General features: G+C 32.9%; 1 protein-coding gene across 1 annotated transcript in view; it reads left to right on the plus strand.

The window, feature by feature from the left end:
* The window catches only part of Strn (striatin), a 104,386-nt gene that overhangs the window by 62,311 nt on the left and 16,359 nt on the right, over window positions 1–25,716 (plus strand). Inside the window, exons 5-13 of the mRNA XM_048804947.1 lie at window positions 3,347–3,482; window positions 7,741–7,851; window positions 10,112–10,198; window positions 10,661–10,804; window positions 13,812–13,948; window positions 17,795–17,970; window positions 19,763–19,810; window positions 20,629–20,750; window positions 24,821–24,988. Coding sequence (XP_048660904.1) covers window positions 3,347–3,482; window positions 7,741–7,851; window positions 10,112–10,198; window positions 10,661–10,804; window positions 13,812–13,948; window positions 17,795–17,970; window positions 19,763–19,810; window positions 20,629–20,750; window positions 24,821–24,988 — 1,129 coding nt within the window. The remainder of the gene's footprint in view (window positions 1–3,346; window positions 3,483–7,740; window positions 7,852–10,111; window positions 10,199–10,660; window positions 10,805–13,811; window positions 13,949–17,794; window positions 17,971–19,762; window positions 19,811–20,628; window positions 20,751–24,820; window positions 24,989–25,716) is intronic.

Below are 25,716 nucleotides of genomic sequence, written 5' to 3' on the forward strand. Positions count from 1 at the left end.
TTTAAAAAAAAAAAAAAAAAAAAAAAATCATGCTCTTTAATATAAACCCTTTACTTTTTTTTGTGAGAAATTGGAAAGAGGTTTGGTATAGATTTCAAATTCAAGAATGCTTTTAATATTATAGCTTTGCCTTAAAAACCCTCACTTGAATTTTTATTAACTTATTGAATATAATAGCATTTTATAGAGCTGATGAATATAATGAAAATGATATGGGCTGAGATTGTGGCTCAGTGGTAGAGCACCTGCCTAGCACATGTGAGGTCCTGGATTCGATCCTCAGCACCACATAAAAATAAATAAATAAAGATATTGTGTCCAACTACAACTAAAAAATAAAATATTTTAAAAAAATAAAATGATAAACGTGTTATAGCAGTCTAGTGTTACAATCTTATTACAATGTAATTGGCTGCTATAAAACAATAGAACTGGCATATAATCCATTATGGTGCCTAACATCAGCTCTGATGCAGTTTTTGTCTCTCTTGTGAGTTGCTTTGGTAGGTCAGGCCTACAGACTTCTAAAACTATAGGCAAAGGATTTCTGTAATTTTTTCAGGTCTTTATTAGTTGATTGACTTTTTCCTAGCAATTTCCTGGAATAAAAGTTGTCTCTAAATTGCTATTTCTTACTTCTCTTTCCATCTCCATGTTTTTCCCCCTCTCATTATCATTCCTCCTTTCCTCTCTCTTCACCTTTTCCTTCTGTCCCCATTACTTTTTCCTCTACTTCCCCACCGTTTTTTTCTCCTTCTTTTTCTTTCTCCTCCTTTTCTTCCTCCTCCTTCATTTCTAAGAAGGAGATGAGGACATGTTTTACTTTGTTTAGAAAAATGTTTAAATTTCCTCTTTCACATTTATTTAAAATAAGAATGAGAAAGTAAAGAAATAGGAATCAGGCTAAGTGTTAAAATGCTTGAGTTTAAGTCCCAGGTCTGCCACTTAATTATGCTTTTTAATGTTTCAGGCTTAGTTTTTATAGTTTATAAAAATGAAAACTATAATGAATACCCAGAAGATTTTATGAGAAACAAAGGAGACACTATATATAAATGATAGCTTTAACTATAAAGTGTAACTTTTTTTTTTTATGCCCTCTGCTTCCTGAGCTCCATCAGGTGCTCTCAGATGGATTACTGCCAGATTATTGTTTCCCTGGGCCACTATGAAGGAGTGCTCTACTGATATAGTCCTGCCATGGATATTATTGGAACTTTGAATAGTCACTCAAACATTTTCTTACCCAAATGAATAGTAATAACTTGTGTCTTAATTTACTGTAGTAAAAAAGCCTAAGCTTCTGTGACATTTTTTTCTACCCTGATCATCTGAAAGTTATGTAACTTCTTATGATTCCTATGAGATAATTACATTGAAATATTGGTTTCCTATCAAAATACCTTATTTATAGCTAAGTGGTAAATAATTATGATGCTGTTAGTGATTATATCAACTTAAATATTTAAAATCTATAAACAAATTATTAAAACTGTTTTGAATTATCAGCCTAGAAATTTCTAAAAAACAACCTGTTTAATTTCCTAATTCCTAACCATTTGGGGGTTTTATGTTGTTTGTTTGTTTTGATACCAGGGATTGAACCCAGAAATGCGTAACTACGGAGCCACATCCCCAGCCCTTGTTATTTTTTATTTTGAGACAGGGTCTTGCTAAAAGCTACTTAGGGCCTAGCTAAATTACTGAGGCTAGCTTTGAACTTGTGATCCTCTTGCCTCAGCCTTCTGAGCCGATGGAATCACAGGTGTGCGCCACTGTGCCCAGCTGGGTTTTTTTGTTGTTTTGTTTTTAAGTAATCAAATTCATAAATGTTCTGTCTTCCAGTTGGTAAAGATCATAACAGTTCTGTAATCAAGCAATGAAGGTACATCTAATGTAAAGAGACTTATCCCCTTTGAAATACTAGACTAAAAAAGTTTTTTAGTATTTCAGGAAAAAAATTTTTTTTCAAATAACTGATTTTAACAGTTTTGGTAATTTTTACATTATATTACACTAAGTTTCACTTGACAAGCATTTTAAAAATCAAGCTTTGTAACAGTGAATAAGCATGTTCTTAGAAAATATATTGTATGTAATATAGACAAACAGAATGGCCAAAAATTATCCTATTAAAATGTTAATAGAAAAAATGTTTTTAAAATGTGTCATTTCTTTAATCAAAATAGTTCAGTAAATTCAACTAAGGAAATATTTTAAATAGTTCAGCCAATTATTCTAGCATCATTAAATAATCTTTATTTCTTCTGTTCAGTTTTTATATATACCAGATCAGTTAAGACAGATTGTTTTTATCTGTGAGGTCAGTTTTATTCTTTTGGTAGTGGCTTCCTAGAGTACTTTATAAGACGGCTTTCTGAGGCTGTATCTCATCTCTGCTGTAAATTGCTGTGATTGATAAGTGATTCCACATATGAGAGTGGGAACAGGGCCATACAAGTCAGGTGTGTGTTTGCTAATTCTTAAGGTCTATTTCTGGACTCACTAGGCTGTCCTATTGATCTGTCTACTGAAACTTTACAATTTTATACCACTCAAAAGATTCCAGGGGTGAAGTTTGATTAGATCATGCTATTTCTGTTTTGCATGAAACAAGAAAGCTAAAGTCTGGAAAATTGAGATATTGTGATATTTTATGGAAAGAAGCTGCAGACCCATTATCCTAATTTCTTAGGGCTCATGTTGGTTGAGGTAACCAAAAAGGAGATAATTCATGAAAAGTATAGACATGCTGGTCTCAGAAATCATGTCTGCATGCATTAGTCTCAAGTTTTCACCCTCTAACTGAACTTGTAATTCCATATATACTTCTAAATATATAAAAGTGAAACCTAACCCCTGTCATATTTGCAGTTGAATCTTAGTTTTGTTTTGTTGGTACTGAACCCAGGGGCACTTTATCACTGATCTAAATCCCCAGACCGTTCTATTTTTTGTTTTGAGAAAGGGTCTTGCTAAGTTGCTGAGGCTGGCCTCAAACTTGTCATCCTCCTACCTCAGCCTTCCAACTATCTGCAATTTAAATGTGTGTCTAATATGCCAGTGACTTCAGTAGGTTTCTGTTTATTTAAAACAAGCCGTCATACCATTGAACAAACTTTAAATTATTGCTTTAAGATACATGATGTATACCTTTAAAAATGATATCTGTGTTTTTCACTGGGTTAGGTAGTACAGTTTAATACAACAAAGACATACTTTCTGAAGAAAATAATTTAATAACATTTCTTATTCAGTGGCCAAAGGATACTGTCTCCTTTATTTAAATTAAATATAAAAATTCATAAATATATCCATATTTTAATTTAGCATGTTTTTTCATTAGATTGTTAGAAAAAAAGCATTGCCTGATAGCAGTGAAGACCGAGATACAAAAGAAGCTCTGAAGCAGTTTGACTTCTTGGTTTCATCAGAGGAAGGAGACAGTGAATCTAGAAGTGCAGGCGATGGAACAGACTGGGGTAAGGGGAAGCATATTGCCTCCAACCAGAGATTTAAGTAAATAAAAGAAATTAATATTTTACCATGAGGGCCACATCTTGAAGAGCTATGATGTTGAAATGTTGAACATCCAGTGAGATTTTTAACTACTGTTGCCATTTATTCAGGGAGTGTGTGTTTAAAGAAAGTTGTATAACAAGTTGCCTTATCTTTTTTTTTCTTTTAGAATAAGCAATACTCTATGAAAATAATTTGAACTCAAATGTAGAATATTTATTTTTTGCCTAGACAGTAGAAACTACAAATCTGCATTTTGTGGAAACTTAGTATGAAATTTTTAACTAGAGGATTTTGAAGATCTCATTTCTAGTATCTTTTGTGCAACAAAGAAGTAGAACGTAGAAAATTGTAGTCTCTCATTCTAAGTCAGATTTTGACAGTGTGTATAGGAATAGTGTTTTTTTTTCCCCTCAAATTACTCTAAATGAATTTAATAAACCTCTTAACAAGAGTTAAAACAAGTATTTGGAGGAAACTTCTTTAGCATAGGTCATTGTAGTAGTATGGAAGTAAATTTTTATTATCAATAAGGTAGGATATGATTAAATCTTCAAAAACGATTAATTCCTTAGGTTTATATATATCTATGTAAGAAAGAAAAAGAGGGAAGGTCTAATATTTGGACAAGTGTTTCTTTATTGAGGGACTATAAAGTTGCCTATTATTTTAATATTTAAGTTTATCTTTATAAAAGCTTCTTTACTCAGTTTTCTTAAAAGACAAACCAATGGTTTCTTATTTGAAATATATTTTTTTCCTTTTAAGTTAATACTTTGTCCATAAAAATAAAAGTAATTAAATTGTTTTGAAGGATTATGTGTTTTTAGATGTATATACACCACATTATGAACTTTTCATTTACTTCCATTCAAACAGCTACTTTAAATACTGATTTCAATGTACCTTCAAGAACTAGAATACACATCTTAATACTGGAACACAGATATTACATATGTTCAAATGTTGTTTAGTATTTTTGCTTAAAATGAAAATTTTTGTTACATTTTTAGGTATAAACATTAAAAATATTAATATAAACCCAAATTTTTAATACATTGCTTTTCTAAAGGAAACATAAAAATGTTCTAAAGCCAAAATGGAAAAAAATATTTTTTCCTTTTTAAACTTGTGTTAAAAATTTTGTTTGGAATTTTCCTTCTTTACACTTGTGTCATCTTTATATAGGAACTGATAAGAAGACTTGTCCATTTCCCAATGGACAAGTAGAGTGAACAAGTTGGATAAGTTCAGGGAAAAAGGTTGTCTAACATTTTTAATAAACAAAAAATATTTTTGAAACCTATTTTTCCATCTGAAACACTGCAATGAAAATTCCTTGTGATCTCAAAGAAAAGAATGTTTTTTCTCTGTAAATTGCTAATAAACTCAATAAGGCAAGATCTGGAAGAGTTAGATATTATTTGAGTGTTTTTCTTCAGCATTCAAGGTAGCCTTTAACTCTCCTTACTTCTCAGAAACCATTGTAATGTTAGAGGTGTTTGCTGAATTTTTAAGTGATTTTTCCTATTGAGGAATTAAACAAGTTACTATTATTTTACTTTGATTGGAATTTTCAGTGAGCAAATGAAAGCTCTCAGTTCACTGGAGGTTTCTTTTATAGTAGTTTGGCCCTGTGCATTTTAAGAATTTTTTTAATTTAGCCATATTCAGTGGCGCTTCGTGCCTGTAATCCCAGCAACTCAGGAGGCTGAGGTAGAAAGATCAGAAGTTCAAGACCAGTCTCAATAATTTATTGAGGCCCTTAGCAACTCAGCAAGACTTTGTCTCTAAATAAAAAATAAAAAGGGCTGGGGATGTGGCTCAGTGATAAAGCGCTGCTGGGTTCAATCCCCAGTAAACACCCCCCAACACACACACTAAAAAAGAATTTTATAATTTAATTCAAAGTACTGAACTTTGAACAAACTAACAGAACTATACTGTAAATCTTGTCTAGTTGAGTGGACATTTAAACCATTTTAAGTGCTCACGCCATCCTCTCTTCTACTCCACCCCCTTAAAAAAGAGTTGTACTTAGGTTAAGAATCTGATTAGTTTCTGGCAAGTAAATAGATAAATTATACTAACATCTTCCATGATCTTCTAGTGCTGTTGTAATGAGTCTATGAAGGTTATGATAGTGCTAAATTTTTGCTTTAATAGACTAAAGACCTTCCAGAATTCAAAACCCATGCAGTTAAATTTATTATTACGGCCAGATTAGAGAAAGTAAAAATTTTAATTGTTAGGTTTTTCTTGAAAAATAAAGTTTATTCCTTCTGTTTTTAGATTATAGTTACATATTTAGAAATGTTGATGTAAAATTGTTGTTAATAGTGTTATATTCAAAGGTCCAAAAAACAGTTTTCTAAACTAGATTGAAAGTTAAGTTGTTAAAAATAGATTTCTATTTATTCTGATTCATTTCAAATAATTTCAAAATTCATTCAGCAAATATTGAACAAATGCTGTCTATGTACCAGGTTTTCTAGAAGATTCTTAACCCCCATGGTGCTCACAGCTTAGTAAAAGGATCTAGGCAGTAAGCAATAAACATAACAAATGATATTGAATGTCAGAGGGTGATAAATGCTATGGAAAATAGAAAAAGTAGAACAAGGTCAGGGATATAGGAAGAATTGGGATTGGATGGGGTGGTAAGAGCAACTTACAGTTTAAAATAGGGTAGCTATGGTAAGCCTTTTGAGCAAAAGACTTAAAATTGTGATGAGGGATTTGGCCATGTGGCATCTGAGGGAGAAGAAAGTAGAGAGTAAGTGCCATAAGATAGCAACATACCTGTCATGCTTAAGGAATTCAAGGGAGCCAGAGTGTCTGAAGCAGAGGGATTGTAGTAATAAATGACCATTTTATATAGGATTATGTCAAATGCTGCTATGAGAAGGATATGCGTAGAAGGGTGACATAATCTGACTTTTAAAGCTTTATTATGCTTCAGATAGACTACCCAGAAAACTGTTGATAATTGTCTTATGTGGTGAAGGGTAATAATTTTTGCAGTAATTCTAGCAAGAGATCAGAGTGGCCAGAGAAGTTGTAGATGTGTTGAGAAATCAGATTCTGCTTATGTTTTGAATGTAGAGAAAGTGAAATATTTGATATGAAGAGGGAGGAAAGGGTTTTGATCTGAACAAATACAAGTATGAAATTGCTATCAGATGAAATAGAGAGCCTGTGGATAGAACAGATTGGTTGAGTAGAGGAGATTGGGAGTTTGGTTTTGCCCATTTAGTTTGAGATGTCTGTTCGATTTCCCAGTTGACAAGTAGAGTGAACAGTTGGTTATATGTGTCATGGATTCAAATTAGAGTTCTATGCTAACATTTCCAATAGTATTATATAACACATAAATTGTTTTATATGGTAAGTATAAGTATATAAATATTTACTCTTTTTTTTTTTTTTTTTTTTTTTTGGTACCAGAGATTGAACTCAGGGGCACTTGACCACTGAGCCACATCCCCAATCATATTTTGTATTTTATTTAGAAACAGGGTCTCACTGAGTTGCTAAGTGCCTCACTTTTGCTAAGGCTGCCTTTGAAATTGCAATCCTCTTGCCTCAGCCTTCTCAGCTGCTAGGGTTACAGGCATGCACCACCATGACCAGTAACATATTTACTCTTTAAATAGTCTTCTCCTGAAATAATGATTAATTTTTTTATTTACCAGAAGTTCTGAGTTTCCTGTTTTTGGAATTTATAAATAATCATGTCATTTAAATTATTTTGCATTTTGAATGAAGGCTACTTAATAAATTTTATAAAAATCTACTTATAAGGCCAATAAAATAAAAATCATCATTTGTTGATGAACACATGCCAAAAGTATAAAACTCTTAAAGGGAAACGATCATTGGATACTATTTTGTACAATCTCAGTAATTGTCTCTCATCACATAAGTAAATATTAAGTGGTTGTTTTTTTTTTTCCAGTCATTCCTAATGGCATTTAGAAAATGGAATGAAAAATGAGAGGTTCTTGATGTCTCTTTCAAGGGAAGTTTGTTAATTAGGAAATCGATTTGATTGTTATTTCTTAGCTACTGTATTTTGTGCAACTTAAATATCTGATGAATAAATAATGACTTTATTTTAGCTAGTGATGCTATGAAGAAAATCGTTGTGTCTTTCAGACATATTGATTTACAGTGTTCAATATTTTATTGAAAAAGGCTGTTTCATTTGTTTTCCTCTAGAAAAGGAGGACCAGTGTCTCATGCCCGAAGCCTGGAATGTGGACCAGGGAGTAATTACCAAACTCAAGGAACAATACAAAAAGGAGAGAAAGGGGAAAAAGGGGGTGAAGAGTAAGTGGAAAACATTGTATTTATAAATAATAAATCTTGCCTCTTTTACATCTCCCAAGTTTTTTTTTCCTCCAATGTTTTCCTAAAACTACTTACTCTTTTTCTTTTTTGCTCCTTACTTCTTTCCTTTTCACCTGCTCTCAGGGGTTGAAATTAAATTGTTAGCTATTTGATTATGAACTTAAAATCATGATCATGGAATCACAGTATATCCCAATAACAAATTTAGAGCATCGTGAGAGTGTTGGGCTATGTATTCAAACACGATGATAAATTGATTTTTAAAAGTATGTATGCTTAGCCAGTTGTGGTGGCACACACCTATAATCCCAGCAGCTCGGGAGGCTGAAGCAGGAGGATTGCGAGTTCAAAGCCAGCTTCAGCAAAAGCGAGGCACTAAGCAAAGCAACTCAGTGAGACCCTGTCTCTGAATAGAATCCAAAATAGGGCTGGGGATGTGGTTCAGTGGCCAAGTGCTCCTGAGTTCAATCCCCAGTACCAGAAAAAAAAGTATGTATGCTTCATTGTAATGATGTTTATTTCCAGTGGCAATTTATAAATCTCATCTAGTATACCTCACTGGCAAACCACTGTAATTACTGCTTATAATTTTAGATCTTAGGAACAAAAAGAAATTAATTTCTACCCCTGAATATTCTTTGTGTTCACAACACAGTTCATTTACTCTCACCAAAATATGCTATACAGGGCACAGAGTCAAATACACAACTTTAAAAAGTATTTGTTTTCTAATTAAAAAGTTTGGGCCAATTTAATTTATAGCAATATTACCAATTGCCTTTTTTTTCTTTTCAATAAATTCTGTGCCACATCAAAAACAAGCCAAAATGAAATTTCTAGCCCTGTGAATCATATAACTTGCTATGCAAATGAAAAGTTAGAAATAGAGCTAGTTAAGTATGAAAATGGAAATACCAAAACTTTCAAAACATCCCTAAAAACAATCTGAATTATGTTTTTAGGAGGGCAAGACTAAAAACTTCCTTGTGCTACTACCCTCATTGACAATATGATCATGGATCTCTCTTCTGTCGGAATGGGAATTTCATCCTTTGAGATATGAAAGTAGTGTAAATAGAGGTTGAAATCTAAACTTAATGAGTAATATATTTTTATAAATTGCAAAGGACTAGAGGGATGTCCTCCCCCACTTTTTACTGATGTTAAAGCTTATCAAAGACCAGTCATCCCTATTAAGATATCCTTTTACAACCTAGTAGTTACTTAAAAACATTTAAGTCTTTATTTTAAAGGATCTTTGAATTTACCATTGTTCAGCTTAATTTTTAAAAAGGTTAGTGTCCACTATTGATATTAGCATAGTCTCAACAATTTTATAATGAGAGATGATATAATTTAATGCTATGTAACATAGATAAAATCAGAATGATATTAATATAAAACATAAGAACATTCTGTGCCCTTTATTCAATATACTGATAAAAAATTAACAAACATAATGAGACATAATTTTACATTCCTTTTTGAAGCCATGGCCAAACCAGGCAAACTGAAATTTTGAGGAAAATGTCTATACTGTATATTGATATATTTTCTTAGGTTTTTATACTATAAAAATGAATATCCATAAAGATCTTCAGTTTGGAAAGGTAGCCAGAATTTAAATAGAATTCATCTATTCTTACATTGATTATTTAGTTCTTTTTACAATATCAAGGTGTCACTCTAGTCAGAATTGAGCACGTGAAATATAAAAGTGCATCATTTGACTGGAACAGTATTCCGACTAACAGAAGCAATTGGATTTCTTCATTTTGGGATAATGATCCATATTCAGGAATATAGCATTTTTTTTTTTTTGTATAATGAAGAAAAATGACTCTGGGGAGAAATTTTAATGTCTTTCATTGGCAGTTTCTATTTTTCATTTTTAGTTCATGTTGTCTTGATAAAATAGCAATGTGGTAACAAACTGAAGATTTATGATTAGAAAAAGAATTGAAGCAAAGCTTTGAATTGGTATATGTAACACTAATTTATAAACTACTATAAATATTTTTAATTGAAACATTACCCACTGGAAAAAATCTGAGTCCTTTTAATTAGTCTAGTGGAAATATTTCCAGTCAAATTGTGTACTTCAGACCTACTATTTTGAAATATATTTCTAGGTATTAGTTAAAATTTCTTAGAAATAGTTGTATTCTTTGCTGGTATAGGGGAAAACCATAACAGACTATGGGTAAGATTTTCCCATTCTTAATTAAACTTATAACAGGAAAAACTACCGAAGATCTGTTTCAGCCTCTATCCTATATAAAACAGTCAAAACAGGGATGTGGGAGAAGGAAGAATCAAAGCTCAGGTAAGTAATCTGCAGGGAATGAGACTTCACCTTGGGTGTCATAGCTTCAGGATGCAAGGCAGTGAATGCACCTTAATTTATACACAGGGGTTTTATTGTTTAATTGGGTACATAGTAGGCTCACAGTCTTTGGAATCTGTCTTCATTTAGAGCACTGTTAAATGGTTCAAGTATAGAGTACTGTGAGTTTTAATGTCTACATAGGACATAAGCATTCTTTTTTTATGGAAATAATATTTGTTAGCTTAATTTATAAAATATATGTTAAATATAATTGTTTTTCAAGACAAACTTTTAGGATAAAATGAAAACTTTGAAAATAATTGCTTCTTATTAATCTATGAAGATGTTTCTAAAGGTAAATGTTGGCAGATGTGAAATAAGTTTTGTGGTACCATTTTGATGGCAGTTCGATAATTCTGTTCCCTCTTTTTTGTGTCCCTACCCTTTTTTTTTGGCTAGGGCCCAATAGGTCAAAACTACAAGATATGCTTGCTAATTTGAGAGATGTTGATGAACTTCCTTCATTGCAGCCATCTGTGGGTTCACCTTCCAGACCTAGCAGCTCCAGGCTTCCTGAGCACGAAATTAATAGGGCAGATGAAGGCAAGTACTTGAGACACTCTGGAGCAAAGAAAGCACTTGGACATATATCTCTAAATTTAGTCATTATAAAAGATTGTCCTATCTTGGAACTTTACTTTTTGATCTATATAATGTTCACCAAATATAAGCTTTCTTACATTCAAGGGATGTTGATTTTAACTTCTATCTTTGGAGTTTAGGAAAGAGTGCATAATTTAAAAACCCACCCTAAATTCTGGTTTAGAATATCCTCCAGCTTCACAGACACGTAAGAAAGGCCCTTTATATACCATTCCAACACTGAGAAAATCGAGTCAAAAAAATAGGTAGTGAATGTTTACTTTGAGACTCATAAATATTTTATTGAGTATAATGATAAACAAAAAGGACAAAAAGTCACCTGAAAGCCTTGTCACATTTTCTCTTTTCATATTTCTCTTTTCATGTTTCCTTGTTCTCTTTCAGTCCTGGTTCACTTTTTATATAGTTATTATATAGAATAATTCTAGTTTGTTTTATACTTAACATAAAAATACAAATAATTTCAAACTATAATACTCTATATTATATTTTAGATGAGATGAAGCCATTTCCTTTTGAATATTTAGATTGTTTCCATTTTTATTTTACAGTATAATCCTGGGGTATATAAATATAGTTCTTTGAGGTCTGGGGACATAGCTGAGTGGTAAAGCACTTGCCAATCATGTACAGGCCCTGGGTTTAATCTCCAGCACACACACACACAAAAGAGATGTGTGTTCAATTGCTTATGACTGATGCTTCTTGGCCTCCCATCCACTTTCAGAAGAAGCTTCTGTAGTCTTTGTATACACTATGATTTTTTACTTTTTATCTATTTATTTGACAGTACTGGAAATTGAACCTAGGGGTGCTTTACCATGAGCTTTGTCCCCTTTTTTATTTTAGATTTTTTAAATTTTGAAACAAGAGTCTCACTAAGTTACTTAGGGCCTCCCTGAATTGCTGAAGCTGTTTTTGAACTTGTGATCTTCTTGCCTTAGCTTCCTAACTCACTGGGATTGCAGGCATGCACCACTGCATCTAGCTTTAGTCATGAGGCTAGTGTCATGTTTAAGAGGCATGTTAAATAATTTTATAAAATCTAATTAGTAATGTTTGTGGCCTATAGGGGCCACAGATTTCTTTTTAAAGTAATTAATTAATAGGGGCTGGGGTTGTAGTTCAGTAATAGAGCGCTTGCCTAGCATGTGTGAGGTACTGGGTTTGATTTTCAGCACTGCACATAAATAAATAATTTTTTTAAAAGGTCAATCCCCTACTAAAATATTTATATGTATGCGCATATATATACACATATTTAAAAAAAGAAAGAATTGTGGCCTGTAGTCCTTCAAGTTCTGAGGCCATAGAGAATAATCAAATAACAGTTATGCCATATTGCTGTGTCTTCAGTCCATAGGTCCAGTGTCTGGCTACTGGTATGTGAGGAAATCAATGTTGCCTTGTTCAGGTTTTACTTAACTAAATTGAGAGCATTAGTTAAAATTAGCTCACACAATGTGTATGGTCAATCCCAGGAATCTTAGAAATTTTTTGGAGTTGTTTTATTTCATCTGAACAAAGTTATCTGGAAAGATTAGAGATGAAAACAAAACAAAAACTTGGCTGGAGGGCTGGGGATGTGGCTCAAGTGGTAGCACGCTTGCCTGGCATGCGTGCGGCCCGGGTTCGATCCTCAGCACCACATACAAACAAAGATGTTGTGTCCGCCGAAAACTAAAAAAAATAAATAAATATTAAAAAAAAAAAAAAAAAAAAAAAACTTGGCTGGAGACAGCCTCATAGTCTCATATGAGTCATTTTTTTGAATTTTTGGCATGTAAACTACTATTCTCACTTAAACAGTCTCCACTCTGTATTAGAGTTGTTTGGATCCCTCAGTGATGTATGATATTTCAGGTAAAATCCAATTTTTATTATTGCCGCTATATTGTATATTGGCTTGATAACATCTTTTTTTTTGTTCTGACAAGAATTTTATGTAGAATATCTGTGACTGCTTTAAAAACACAATTTTATTTAACAAATATTATTAGATATGACTGAATATAATGAAAAACATCTTGTAAATATATTTTTCTACATATACTAGTTAATAAAACTGACTTGTTTGTTTTAAGAAAAAGTTAATTTAACTCTTTAGCAAATAGTTTGAACTGAACTACTAAATTCATCTAATTAACTCGTAAATGTTTGTCATCAGTAAAGGAACCATCTCTAGGAAACTATTCAAAGACTATCTCTGGCAGTTTGTCAGAATAATTTTTCTTTATGAAGTGACATTTTATTATTGACCAAATAAAAATCTATTTTAATTTGGCATTTTATAAAACTGGTTCTTCTATTATGGTTATTGAAAGAATTGGATTGCTATGCCCAGAGTTATAAAGGAAATATTTTCAAGTTTATTACAAAGTTAATCTGCATCTTGAAGCACAGTTGGCAGCAGTGAAAGTGTTCAAATGAACTTTAAAAAATTTCTTTGAAATGAAAATTTAAATGAAATAAAATATACCCACAGAAAAGTGCTAAATAATAGGGTATATATAACTTAGTGAATTACCACAAAGTCAGAATTATCACCCACCCATGCTACCATCCCCAAGGTCAAGTACAACATTACCAAGCCATCCATGCCTTGCTTGTGTCCCTTCTAATCACAGCCCTTTTCCGCCTCCCAGAAGTGATCCTGACTTGTAATCCAACATACTAATTTTGCCTCAAATAGGCACATTTTACAATTTTAATCATTTTTACTTGAAAACATCTGTAGTCTTCTAGGTTATATCAGGTTTTTTTTAATGAGACCAGCAGTGTTCAGAACCAATTGTTATTATATGTTTAGTAATTGATAGAAATTATTTGAGACATTAGCATGAAATACTGAATGGAGAAACTTACTTTCCTTCCATCGTAGTATTATTCTATATAGTGAAAAGGAAAGAATAGAGGTTTTTAGTGTTTCTTTTTCTTCTCACTTCAGTGGAAGCACTGACATTTCCTCCTTCTTCTGGGAAGTCATTCATCATGGGAGCAGATGAAGCCCTTGAAAGTGAACTAGGACTTGGAGAATTAGCTGGCCTTACAGTGGCCAATGAAGCAGATTCACTTGCTTATGATGTAAGTAGTTTTATTTTTGATGTTTTTACTCAGTTTTAGAAAATAGAAATTTAATTTTATAGGGGAAAAAAATGTCAGTTGTAAAATTTCTTCACAAGTATAGACTTGGTTCAATTTTAAATGCAAACTTCGAAAAAAGATAAATATAAAATTAAGCCAGTATTTTTCCAAATAATCTAGAGATTAAAATTATACACTTTACCTAAATCCATAAATCAGTTGATTTGCATATTGGTTTTGGTTAGAGAAAGAGTTGCACAAGTTTGGGTTTTATTTTGTAAAAGTTGAAGGATAACAGGGGTTAGTTGAAATATGCCAACCTAAAACAACATTTGCCTTGTTTCTTAAATACATCAACCAGTATTCTGTTGAAATATGATTTTAATTATTGGTAGTCAGTGATGTGTACTTCCAGATGTGAAGACTGACTGTCAGAGATTTGAACCAAACCTGAAACCCTCATATGTTTGTGCATGCATTTACTTAATTCCAAATGTTGTTTTATAAATGCATTTATATTCATTCACCACAGTAAATTTATCAGAAGAATTATTGCTTGTTTCACAGGTAAAGTATTTATAAACTGTCTTAACCATTTCATTAAAATCTTTTCACTGAGAGCTTATTCTCTCTGCTGGAGAAGATAGTGTGACCCCTGTGCCAATACTGGGTATGTAGAATGGATCCTCAAGTAAACCACAGGGTGATAAAGAAGCAATCCTTACCACACACTTCTCTTCCTACAAATCAAAACCTCGAACTCTCTTTATTAATTCCATTAGTAAGTCTTTTGGGTTCTACCTCCAAACACAGCTGAAGTCTATATATTTCTTTTCACCTCCCATTCATGTCTATTTTTTGTTCCTTACCCAGAACTATTACAGTAACCTAAACAGGTTTCTTCCATTCCTCTCCGCATGTGATACAATTTTTTTAAAAAAAGTTTTCTGTTTCCAGTGTTTTTATATTATGTTTTACATTTATCTTTTTAAAACACCATTTAGTTGATTTTTACTTTTTTCACGACAGCCTTTTTCTTTTCATTAGAGCAATCAGTCCATTTCTTTTTAAAGTAATTAATTGATATATTTGGTTTTAAATCTACTGTCTACCACCTGTTCTGTTTTCTCTTTCTATTTTTGCCTACTTAGGGATTATGTTTTTATTATTGCAAGCCTCTGACCCTCTGTTATTTAGAGTTTACACAAGCTTTTGCTTTTCTTTCAATAGTTTCTTTAGAGATTACCATAAAATCACAAATAAAATTTTAATAAGGAAGTCCTTAGAATACTTTAACTCTATTTAACTCCCTCACTATTTATCATCATTCTTGTTATGTATTTCTAAATGTATATCTTCTATAAGGTATCATTGTTTTTTATACTTTATATTCAGTTAGGATTATCTATTTTACATTTTGCTTTTTTTTCATTTCTTGCATGTCTCACTGCCCATCTGGGATCACCCTAAGAACACTTTTAATACTTCTATTTAATGAGGGTATATAATTCTTTTAGTTTCTGGTTTTTCTTAAATTTCTTTGTTTAGCCTGAGTGGGTTAACTGTTGTCTCATATTGAATTCTGGTTGGCAGAAGTTGTTATTGTTTTTTTCCTTAACTTTAAACATTATTTTATTGTCTTTTTATTTTTATTTTTTCTTACTAAAGTCAACTGTATCATTTCTGTTATTTATCATTTAATGGTAGCCTGATTTCTTTGACTGATTTCATTCATGTCTGTTGTTAGGCAAGGTTTAGTTTTCTTCTTATTTAAATTTCTGAGGTTCTTAGATCTTCATGGCTTGGTGTGTTGTCATTAATTTTGTAAATTTCTCAGCCATTTCTTCTTAAATATTAAATATTAAATAATGTTTTATCTGTAATTAAGCCTACCTATTGAGGTTTTACAGATTTTATTTCTCCAATAATTTATTATTAATTTGCAAATTTTTTTCAAATTTCTTTATCTTGAACATAGTAAGCATGACTATTTTAAAGTTGGAGACTATAGTTCTATTACTATTATGTGTTGTTTCTTCACTTTTTTAATATGCCTTATCTCATGTACATGGTTATTTTTATGTCCAAATAACTACATTTGAAAATTTTACTATAGAGATAACTTCAGACCTAAGATTATGTCTTTCTCCATAAATATGTTTTAATTTGCTTTTTTCAGATGTCTATAGCTATTAGACACTTGGAATCACATGTTCAATTTTTGGGGAAGTAGGAGTTCAGGGATTGAACTCAGGGGCACTCAACCATTGAACCACATCCTTAGACCTCTTTTGTATTTATTTAGAGACAGGGTCTCACCTTGCTTTTGCTGAGGCTGGATTTGAATTTGTGATCCACCTGCCTCAGCTTCCTGAGCCTCTGGGATTATAGGCATGTGCCACCATGCCCCACTCTACTTTTTATGTTTGAAAACCGATGTATGGTCTCTGCAAGGGCTTAGCTTCTTCTATTCACCTTTATTTCTAGGATGCAGCCCTTTGAAATCATAACCCAAAACAAAGTGATTCATGAAGTTTCCCCTCTTGACAGGTTCTAGACACCAGTTCCTATCCCTATGCCAGTATGAGCCCATCAGAAGCACTATTTAGTCTCTCAGCCATCCCTTTTGGAATCAGTAAACACTTTTTGGGAAAAATAACCCCAGACTGAGCTAACCTCCTTAGGCCTTGTCCTGTGTTCACTTACTAACCCCCTACCTTCATCCCTTGCTCTGTGACAGCTGGGTTTTTCTTCACATTTTTGTTGGTTATTCATTTTTGTTTGTTTAATATTTAGTTCAGCTTTTCTACTTGTCCTTAGTACAGGGATAGTCCATATTACCTAATTCATCATGGCTAGAAGTAGAACCTCACTTACGTTCCCTCTCTGCTAACCCCAAAAAGAGTCTATCCAGCATCTAGTGAAACTTGTTAGTCTTCTCTCTAATGTTAACAGGTTTATAGATAACTTAGTTTTTCAACTATTACCATAAATTTTATTTTATATATTATAATTTAGTTTAAGTGACTTGGTTTTAGAATCATCCTAGTTGTGTTAGTAAGCTTTCTGTCATTGTGACAAAATGCCTGAGATTACCACTTATAAGAAAGGAAAGTTTATTTTGGCTTGTGATTTCAGATGTTTCTGTCCATGGTTAGTTGGTGGGTTGCTTTTGGGCCCCTTGTAAGGCAGTATATAATGATGGAAACTCTTTTTTTTAATATTTATTTTTTAGTTGTAGTTGGACACAATACCTTTATATTATTTATTTTTATGTGGTGCTGAGGATCGAATGCAGGGCCTTGCACTTGCAAGGCGAGCTCTCTACTGCTGAGACATAATCCCAGCCCTGAGGGGAACTCTTGACAATGAGGAAGTAAAAAGAAAATAAAGAGGAGCCAGGGTCCCAATATCTTCTTCAAGGCAACACTCCTAATAACCTAATTTCCTCCCACTAGGCCCCATTTCCTAAAGGTGCCACTGCCTCCCAATAGTGCCACAAATTGCCCATCAAGCTTTCAACTTACAGGCCTTTGCGGGACATTCAGGATCTGAACGATAGCATTTGTATAGATCTGTTTTGCATTATTATTTGATCCATTTTCATATGAAATTATATTAACTTTTTTATTTCAAGTTTCATGTTTCTTCAAAGCAATCCATTGTTTATATGTTGTTAATTTCACCTATTGGTTTGGTTATTTACATTTAAAAATTATGGTTTTTTTTGAAAGTTACATATTGTGATGGTTAATAACAAATCAGTAAGAGTTAATGTTAAAGGTAGTGTTTTTTTCCCCCTCCCTAACTAAATCTATAGGTGTCTTTGTTTTCTTTCTTTAATAGATAGCAAACAATAAAGATGCACTGAGGAAGACTTGGAATCCTAAATTTACATTAAGAAGTCATTTTGATGGCATTCGAGCGCTTGCTTTCCACCCCATTGAACCTGTTTTGATAACAGCATCAGAGGATCACACATTGAAAATGTGGAATTTGCAGAAAACAGCCCCAGCCAAAAAGTAAGAATATTCTACTTTAACTTTATTTTTATGTTTTGGTTACATTTTTTAGCAGGAAAATATTTTTAAATTATTTGCTATTAAGTTTCCCAAATATCTCTTCTAGTTTTCTTTACCTCAACACATAATTGCCCTTTTATAAATCTCATGTTAGGTTGGAAAACTGATGTTTAAGAAAAAATTTATCATCTATGGTTTCCCCAGAGTTTATAAATGCTGATAATAGCCCTTATGTAGTGGTTGTCATAATTGGGAAGTCCCATGTCTCTACTGAAAATTTCTACTGTTTTGGTAAGCAGGTATAGGTAGATATGTTTAAAATGATGAAACCTCCACCCTGCTCCATTGTTTACTAAGTTTGGACTTAATGGGTTGGAGGAGAGGAAAGGCTAATGGGGTCGGGCACCTCTCTTTGGTCTTATTTTTTAGCCTTGAGTCTTTAAGTATTTTCCATACCAACCAATATGTCTAACTGAAAGACACTGTTGCCTTTACTTAGCAGCTAGTGTTTACATTGACCCTTTGGTTCTTAAGTGTCAACAGACATGATTTAGCATAAACTTTTTTTTATCAAGTCCCAAGCTAGCCTTAATTCCACTTTGGTGTAGTGCTTATTGGAGTTCTTTTCTCCCTTGGATCACATGGTACCGAGCTAGCTTGTGCCAACAAGGGCCCTTCTGCTGTGTCGGGCACTTTTAAAAGTGCAAATGAGCATCAAATGAAGGAGGCTATACAAATTTTATTAATGAGAGAGGAAATCTATTGCCCAGTTTAAAGGAGATCATTGGCAATCATGCTGAGAATCATACATAGGGTAGATAAAACACTTGATTTATCAGTCTGTAACAGATAGGTCAGCCCGATCTTGGTATAACCAAATGCAACTTCTTATGGATTAGTTATTTTCCTGTTTATACATTGTGCCTCTTGCCTTTTTAGTTATTTGGTCACAGTGTGTTAGTTTTAGTTCTAGAACAGTCATTGAGCAAGAGATGTGAATGTTTCATTATATATTCTTTACTGAAATTTAGAAATATATTGAAACAAGTTACTTGCTGATAATAACCTAGTAACATCACATGAAAGTAGCAGTGACACATTTGCTTTTGAACTTAAAACTTGGAAATGATTTGAAGACAGTGAATATATGCTTATATAAAGTACTATAAAATAATGTAGAAAATGGTAAATACTTGAATTTAAGTCCAGTTGGCCTGTTAGGTAGTGTAGTGTAACCCATAGTGATATCCTTAGTACCTTAGTAATGAGCAAACTGATGACTTGGACATTTCTGTGGTATCAAGGATAGACCTTCACAGAATTACAAGGAAATTAAAAGTATCATTTGTTGAAATCCTGTTATACATGGTTGTAGTCCTTGACTATTTTAAACTTGTAGAATCCTTGAGTGTGGTGCTACCCCCATTTTTCTCTTATTTTAAATATAAAGGATTCTGAAGCACCGAAAGACTAAAATTGCTTATTTTAAGTTAACTAGTTAATGACAGAACTAGCCCTTCCAAGCCTATGTTGAATGCCCTGAGTGAAGCAGTCTCTCCCTTAAGTCAAATAGATTATGGCAATGCTAAAAACATTGTAACAAAGCGTTATTAAACAAGGAGCTTGATACCACATGAAAGTGTGATTGAAGTTTTTTATGTATCCTGTGACTGAGAATGGTGTATTACCATAGTGTCTGTATTTCTAAAAGCAGTATTATGATGTATATTGAGTTATACTTTTTACTACTGAAATTTAAAATAGTTGAATTTGTCTTCTCTCTCTGATTTAGGAGTACTTCTCTTGACGTAGAGCCTATCTATACTTTCAGGGCTCATAAGTAAGTATTTTTTTTTCTTTATTTTAAATCAATATATTTTTTAAAATTTATTTTTTAGTTTTAGGTGGACACAATATCTTTATTTTACATTTATGTGGTGTTGAGGATTAAATCCAGTGCCTCGTGCACACTAGGCGAGCACTCTACCACTGAGCCACAATCCCAGCCCCTAAACCAATATTTTTTAAACAACTTGATTAGGGCTTTTTTTTTTTTAACTTAAGTATTTATTATGTAAGTTTCATATTTAGTAGTGGGTTTTTGGAATATAAAAGAAACTGACAGACAATATAATGCTAAAAACAAATTTATCACTACCAAGTAAGAATCCTTGCTGGATTTTTATTTGTGTGATGTTTAAATTATGTTTGTGTGAAAGAGAGCAAGCGAGAGAATGTGTGTGTGTATCAAGTTTTTTATTGTAAGCATATATATTTTCTTGTTTCCATTGAAGCACAAAGATTGGTATATTTTTTACATAAGGGATTATTTAATCAATATTTTTAGATTTTGCAGGCTATATACTATCTGTATTATTTGTTTGTTTTTAATTTTTGTTTTATTTGTTTTGTTTGAAAATCAAACAAACGTTTTGGTAGCATTTGACCTGAGGACCATCATTTACCAACTTCTGATTTAGCAGAGGAAGAATAGTATTGATAGTATTTTCATTCATTATAAAAAGCAGAAAAATAGAAATCTATTTGAATAATTAATTATGCATTTGTAGTTTTAACAAATTATACTCTAGAATTGATTTTTTTTTTTTTTTTAAGAATAGCAGTTTGTACTTACCTGTTTATTTACTTATATCCCAGAGGTCCAGTGCTTTGTGTAGTAATGAGCAGCAATGGTGAGCAGTGTTATAGTGGTGGTACTGACGGACTGATCCAGGGCTGGAATACCACTAATCCCAACATTGATCCCTATGACTCTTATGGTATGTGCTTCAAGGTTCTGAAAGAACAAAATGTTTTCCTTTTAAACATTTTTACATCATTTATATATAAGGACAAAATTGGATATTTAAAAAAAATAATAGGTAAGACAGAAGTTTGTCTTTATTTTGTTAAAAATGCAAATTCCTACCTTTAGGAATCAATTTGATATATAATTCTAAAAGAAAGAAACATTTTTCATGAGAAAACAATTTTCATTCTCCCAAGGTCTTACTGATTAGAAATACTGACTTGATTGACAGTTGATGTCTTCATTTAGTCATCTGCCTGGTACTTAATTCATTGTTACTAATCCTTAATCATATTTTATCACTGTTGATAAACGACTTTGAAGTAAAATGAATGTTGTCATTATCCCCTTGGTAAAATTATTGGAGGGATGTAGGAGCTAATAAGTTTTAAAGTCCATGCCACCAAAATATATAAGACTTTAAAACTTTAGAAATGCCCTTTATTCTAAGGAATAGTATCATAAGTCATAAATCCATATGATAATCCATCACTAGATATCATCAGTTTTCTTGCAGAAACTGTTTAGAAATTGGCTGTTTTGGTTTTTGGTTCAGTTCTAGGATGGTTTAAATTGTCATTTGTCAAAAAAGTATATTTGAATTTTATTATTACTTTAAATTAATTTTACCAACAAACCTAGGTAAACATAAATGCAGTAAATAAAAATATTCTCCAACATTTATGTAATGAACATTAAACATATCTTATGAAAAGTAACCTCTCCCTTCCTGCAGTTCTCTTACACATTTATCTGTTCCATGTCTTTCCTTACCTCCTTTATCTCTCTCCCAGGGAATCAGCTGTTCCCCATTTTATTCTAGGCCAGTCCTTCTCATTTTGCTCTTGACCTTATTCTTTCTACACTAGAAGGGACTGTACTTTAATCTCTGTGTCTCCTTTTGACAGCACTCTAACCTCTTGACTTCCTCTTTCTCTGTCTTCTTAATTAAGCCTTACTCTGTTTTCTCTCTCTTCCTTCATCATATCAGGTATCTCCCATCCCAGACAAGATCTTTCCCTTATTTTTTTGATGGTATTGTCTAAAAAATATAATTACTAGTTACGAATGCCATGTCTTTGCCCTTTGCATCATCCTTCTGTATTCTGTCTTCTAGTTACATCACTTAAACATAACAAGATTGTTGGTGAGCTAATTGCCCAATCTAAGAGTATTTTTGATGTGGTTAATAATGTTAACAAGTCCATTTTTTGGGGGGGGAAATTTGTTATTTCATTGGCTTTTTGATAGTTTTTATGATGGTTTCTGTTCTCTATCCTTCATAAACTTCTTTTGTTTCTCATCTTAAATATTGGCATTTATGAAGACCCAGATGCTAAATCATTCTTTGTAGTATATATACATTCCTTGGGCAATTAAACCTACTTCTGTGGTTTTATATGCTATTGACTCACAAATCCTTTTTAAGCTGCAGAATCTCTGTAGAAAATTCAAAGTGTCTGTCTCATCTGTACATCTCAGCATGTCTTTGTTTCTTTTTTTAGTTGGTGGCATTATCAGAATTATCAAAACTAGAAACCTAAAAGTTTTCCTTGATTCCTTGCTTTGGCATACTATCCACAGCTTACTAATTACTTAGTTTTTTTTTTTTATATGACTTCCTAAATATTTTCTGAATTTACTCCTTCCATTGTACCACTGCCCTAGCTTAGGTCTTTATCATTACTCTTCCAATTTACTGAACCAGTTCCTTTGCTTTATCTAATTCTGTCCAATCTGTCTTCTGTACCAGAGGCAAGGTTACCTTATTTAATACTTACCTGCCCCTTCTGCTTCCAGGAAATTCTTCAGTGAATCTCTAATGGCTATCAGGATAATTTCCAAGTTTCTTAATATGTCATAGAAATCCCAGCATAAACTAGCTGCCCTCTTCTCATGCACTTTCTGCTTCATAATCCACACTCCATTAATACTGAACTGCTCATAAATTTCCTTGCGTATCAAGTTTTTTTTTTCCTTCTGTGATTTTATATGTGCTGCCTCCTTGCCAGGCATGGCTTCCCTCTATTCTCTGACTGACTGACGTCTATATACTCTAGTTGACATTCATCTCAATTACATTCTGTGGTAACTAGTATCTGTCACTATCACTATACCTCCAACATAGTGTTTTGAGGACAGGGTAGTATTGTGTGGCATGAGCATTACTCATAGTGCCTGACACACAGTTTGTCTTCAATAAACATTTTATGGTACATCTGAGAGAGAATATAAGACCCATAATACCATTGGCATTTCCAGACTTCATTTCTGTGAGACATCTTGAAAGCATCACTTCATAGAATCTTTGTCAGAATTAATAACTATAGTTTCCAATTTTACTTTTATCATAAGACTGCTAAACAGTCAGAGAAATGCAAATCAAAACCACCCTAAGATACCATCTCACTCCAGTTAGATTGGCAGCCATTATGAAGTCAAACAACAAGTGCTGGCGAGGATGTGGGGAAAAGGGTACACTTGTACATTGCTGGTGGGACTGCAAATTGGTGCAGCCAATTTGGAAAGCAGTATGGAGATTTCTTGGAAAGCTGGGAATGGAGCCACCATTTGACCCAGCTATTCCCCTTCTCGGTCTATTCCCTAAAGACCTAAAAAGAGCATGCTACAGGGACACTGCTACATCGATGTTCATAGCAGCACAATTCACAATAGCAAGACTGTGGAACCAACCTAGATGCCCTTCAATAGACGAATGGATAAAAAAAATGTGGCATTTATACACAATGGAGTATTACTCTGCATTAAAAAATGACAAAATCATAGAATTTACAGGGAAATGGATGGCATTAGAGCAGATTATGCTAAGTGAAGCTAGCCAATCCCTAAAAAACAAATGCCAAATGTCTTCTTTGATATAAGGAGAGTAACTAAGAACAGAGTAGGGTCGAAGAGCATGAGAAGAAGATTAACATTAAACAGGGATGAGAGGTGGGAGGGAAAGGGAGAGAGAAGGGAAATTGCATGGAAATGGAAGGAGACCCTCAGAGTTATACAAAAGTAGATACAAGAGGAAGTGAGGGGAAAGGGAAAAATAATACAAGGGGGACAAATGAATGTCAGTAGAGGGGGCAGAGAGAGAAGAGGGGAGGGGAGGGGAGGGGAGGGGGGATAGTAGAGGATAGGAAAGGCAGCAGAACACAACAGACACTAGTATGGCAATATGTAAATCAATGGATGTGTAACTGATGTGATTCTGCAATCTGTATATGGGGTAAAAATGGGAGCTCATAACCCACTTGAATCAAAGTGTGAAATATGATATATCAAGAACTATGTAATGTTTTGAACAGCCAACAATAAAAAATTAAAAAAAAAAAATAAGACTGCTAAGGCTGGGGTTGTGACTCAGTGGCAGAGTGCTTGCCTGGCATGTGTGAGGCACTGGTTCGATTGCCAGAACCACATGTAAATAATAAAATAAAGGTCCATCAATGACCAAAAAAAAAAAAAAAAGACTATGATATGAGACGATTCTCCTGCCCCTGCCCCATTATCCCACATTATTCATATCCTAGTTATTTCTCTCTGAGAATTAAGGATTTGGGGATTCGTATAGGTCTTGGTTCCTCTCAAGTATGGATAATTTAATATTTGAACAATTGTCATTGTACGATAGGTGGCCAGAAAGAGGTATAGCCAAAGTGCTTAAGAAATTCAGAGAGGGGGTCACTTCCTCAGACAGTATGAGTTGTGTTTTCTCCAAAGGTAAATTCAAAATTAAAAAAAAAAAAATCTAGACAAATGGAAGGATAAAAGGAAAGGGGAAGGATGTCCCTAATTTTCTTAAAAGGAAAATGATGTGCTTTTAAATTTTAATTTTGAAATGTTAAGTTGTACATTTGCATATTTCCAAGCCTGTTTTTAATTGCTGCAGTATTTGAGAAGAATAATAGAAGCTGAGGAATATATTTTATACTGTGATCAGGTGCTTTTGTTTAAATATTTTACTTTTTCTGGAGGCTAAGTATCTTTATGATTTCTTTTCCTTCTAATTTGTATTTTTGCTATTTTATATAGATCCTTCTGTTTTAAGAGGTCCTCTGCTAGGCCACACAGATGCAGTCTGGGGTTTGGCATACAGTGCAGCACATCAGCGTTTGTTGTCCTGTTCAGCAGATGGCACTCTTCGTTTGTGGAATACAACTGAGGTGGCTCCTGCACTAAGTGTATTTAATGATAATCAAGGTACTTATTTTAAAAAACATTTTTCTAAATCCTTTATAAAAACATCTTATCCTGAAAATAAGCCAATAAATTAATGATTCTAAGAACTCTTACTGTTTAATGAAGACTGTTTGAAACAACAGAAGAATATTCATTTGAATTTCCAATTTATGTGTAATTTTTTTTTTTTTTTTGGTACCAGGAATTGAACCCAGGGGCGCTTAACCACCGAGCCACATCCCCAGTCCTTTTTCATATTTTATTTTGAGACAGGGTTGGCTTTGAACTTGTGATCCTTCTGCCTCCAGCCTCCCGAGCCACTGGGATTACAGACATGTGCCACCATGCCCGACCTATGTGTAATTCTTAAAAGCATAATATAATATTTGATGAGAAAACATTAATCTTAAATTTTTAAAAATTGAGATGCAGTGTATATACAGTGAAAAATATAGATCTTAAAAGATACACTTGAGTGCATTTGATAAATGAATACAACCCTTCATTTCCCACTATTAAGACAGAACACTTTTTTCACTTCCCTAGAGCTCCTCTGTGACCTTCCAGTCAGAGAATAGAATACAATTGTCTATTCTAAAACTTCATACAAATGAAATACTATAGAATGTACCTTTTAGTGTCTGGCTTTTTACTTACTAGAATGTTTCTACAATTCGGTGTCAGTTTATTTCTCTTTGTTATTAGTATTTCATTAAGCCATAATTTTGTCTGTTCATCTATCTGTTGAT

This window comes from Marmota marmota, unplaced genomic scaffold, assembly GCF_001458135.2.
Source record: "Marmota marmota marmota unplaced genomic scaffold, marMar, whole genome shotgun sequence".
Lineage (NCBI taxonomy): Eukaryota > Metazoa > Chordata > Mammalia > Rodentia > Sciuridae > Marmota > Marmota marmota.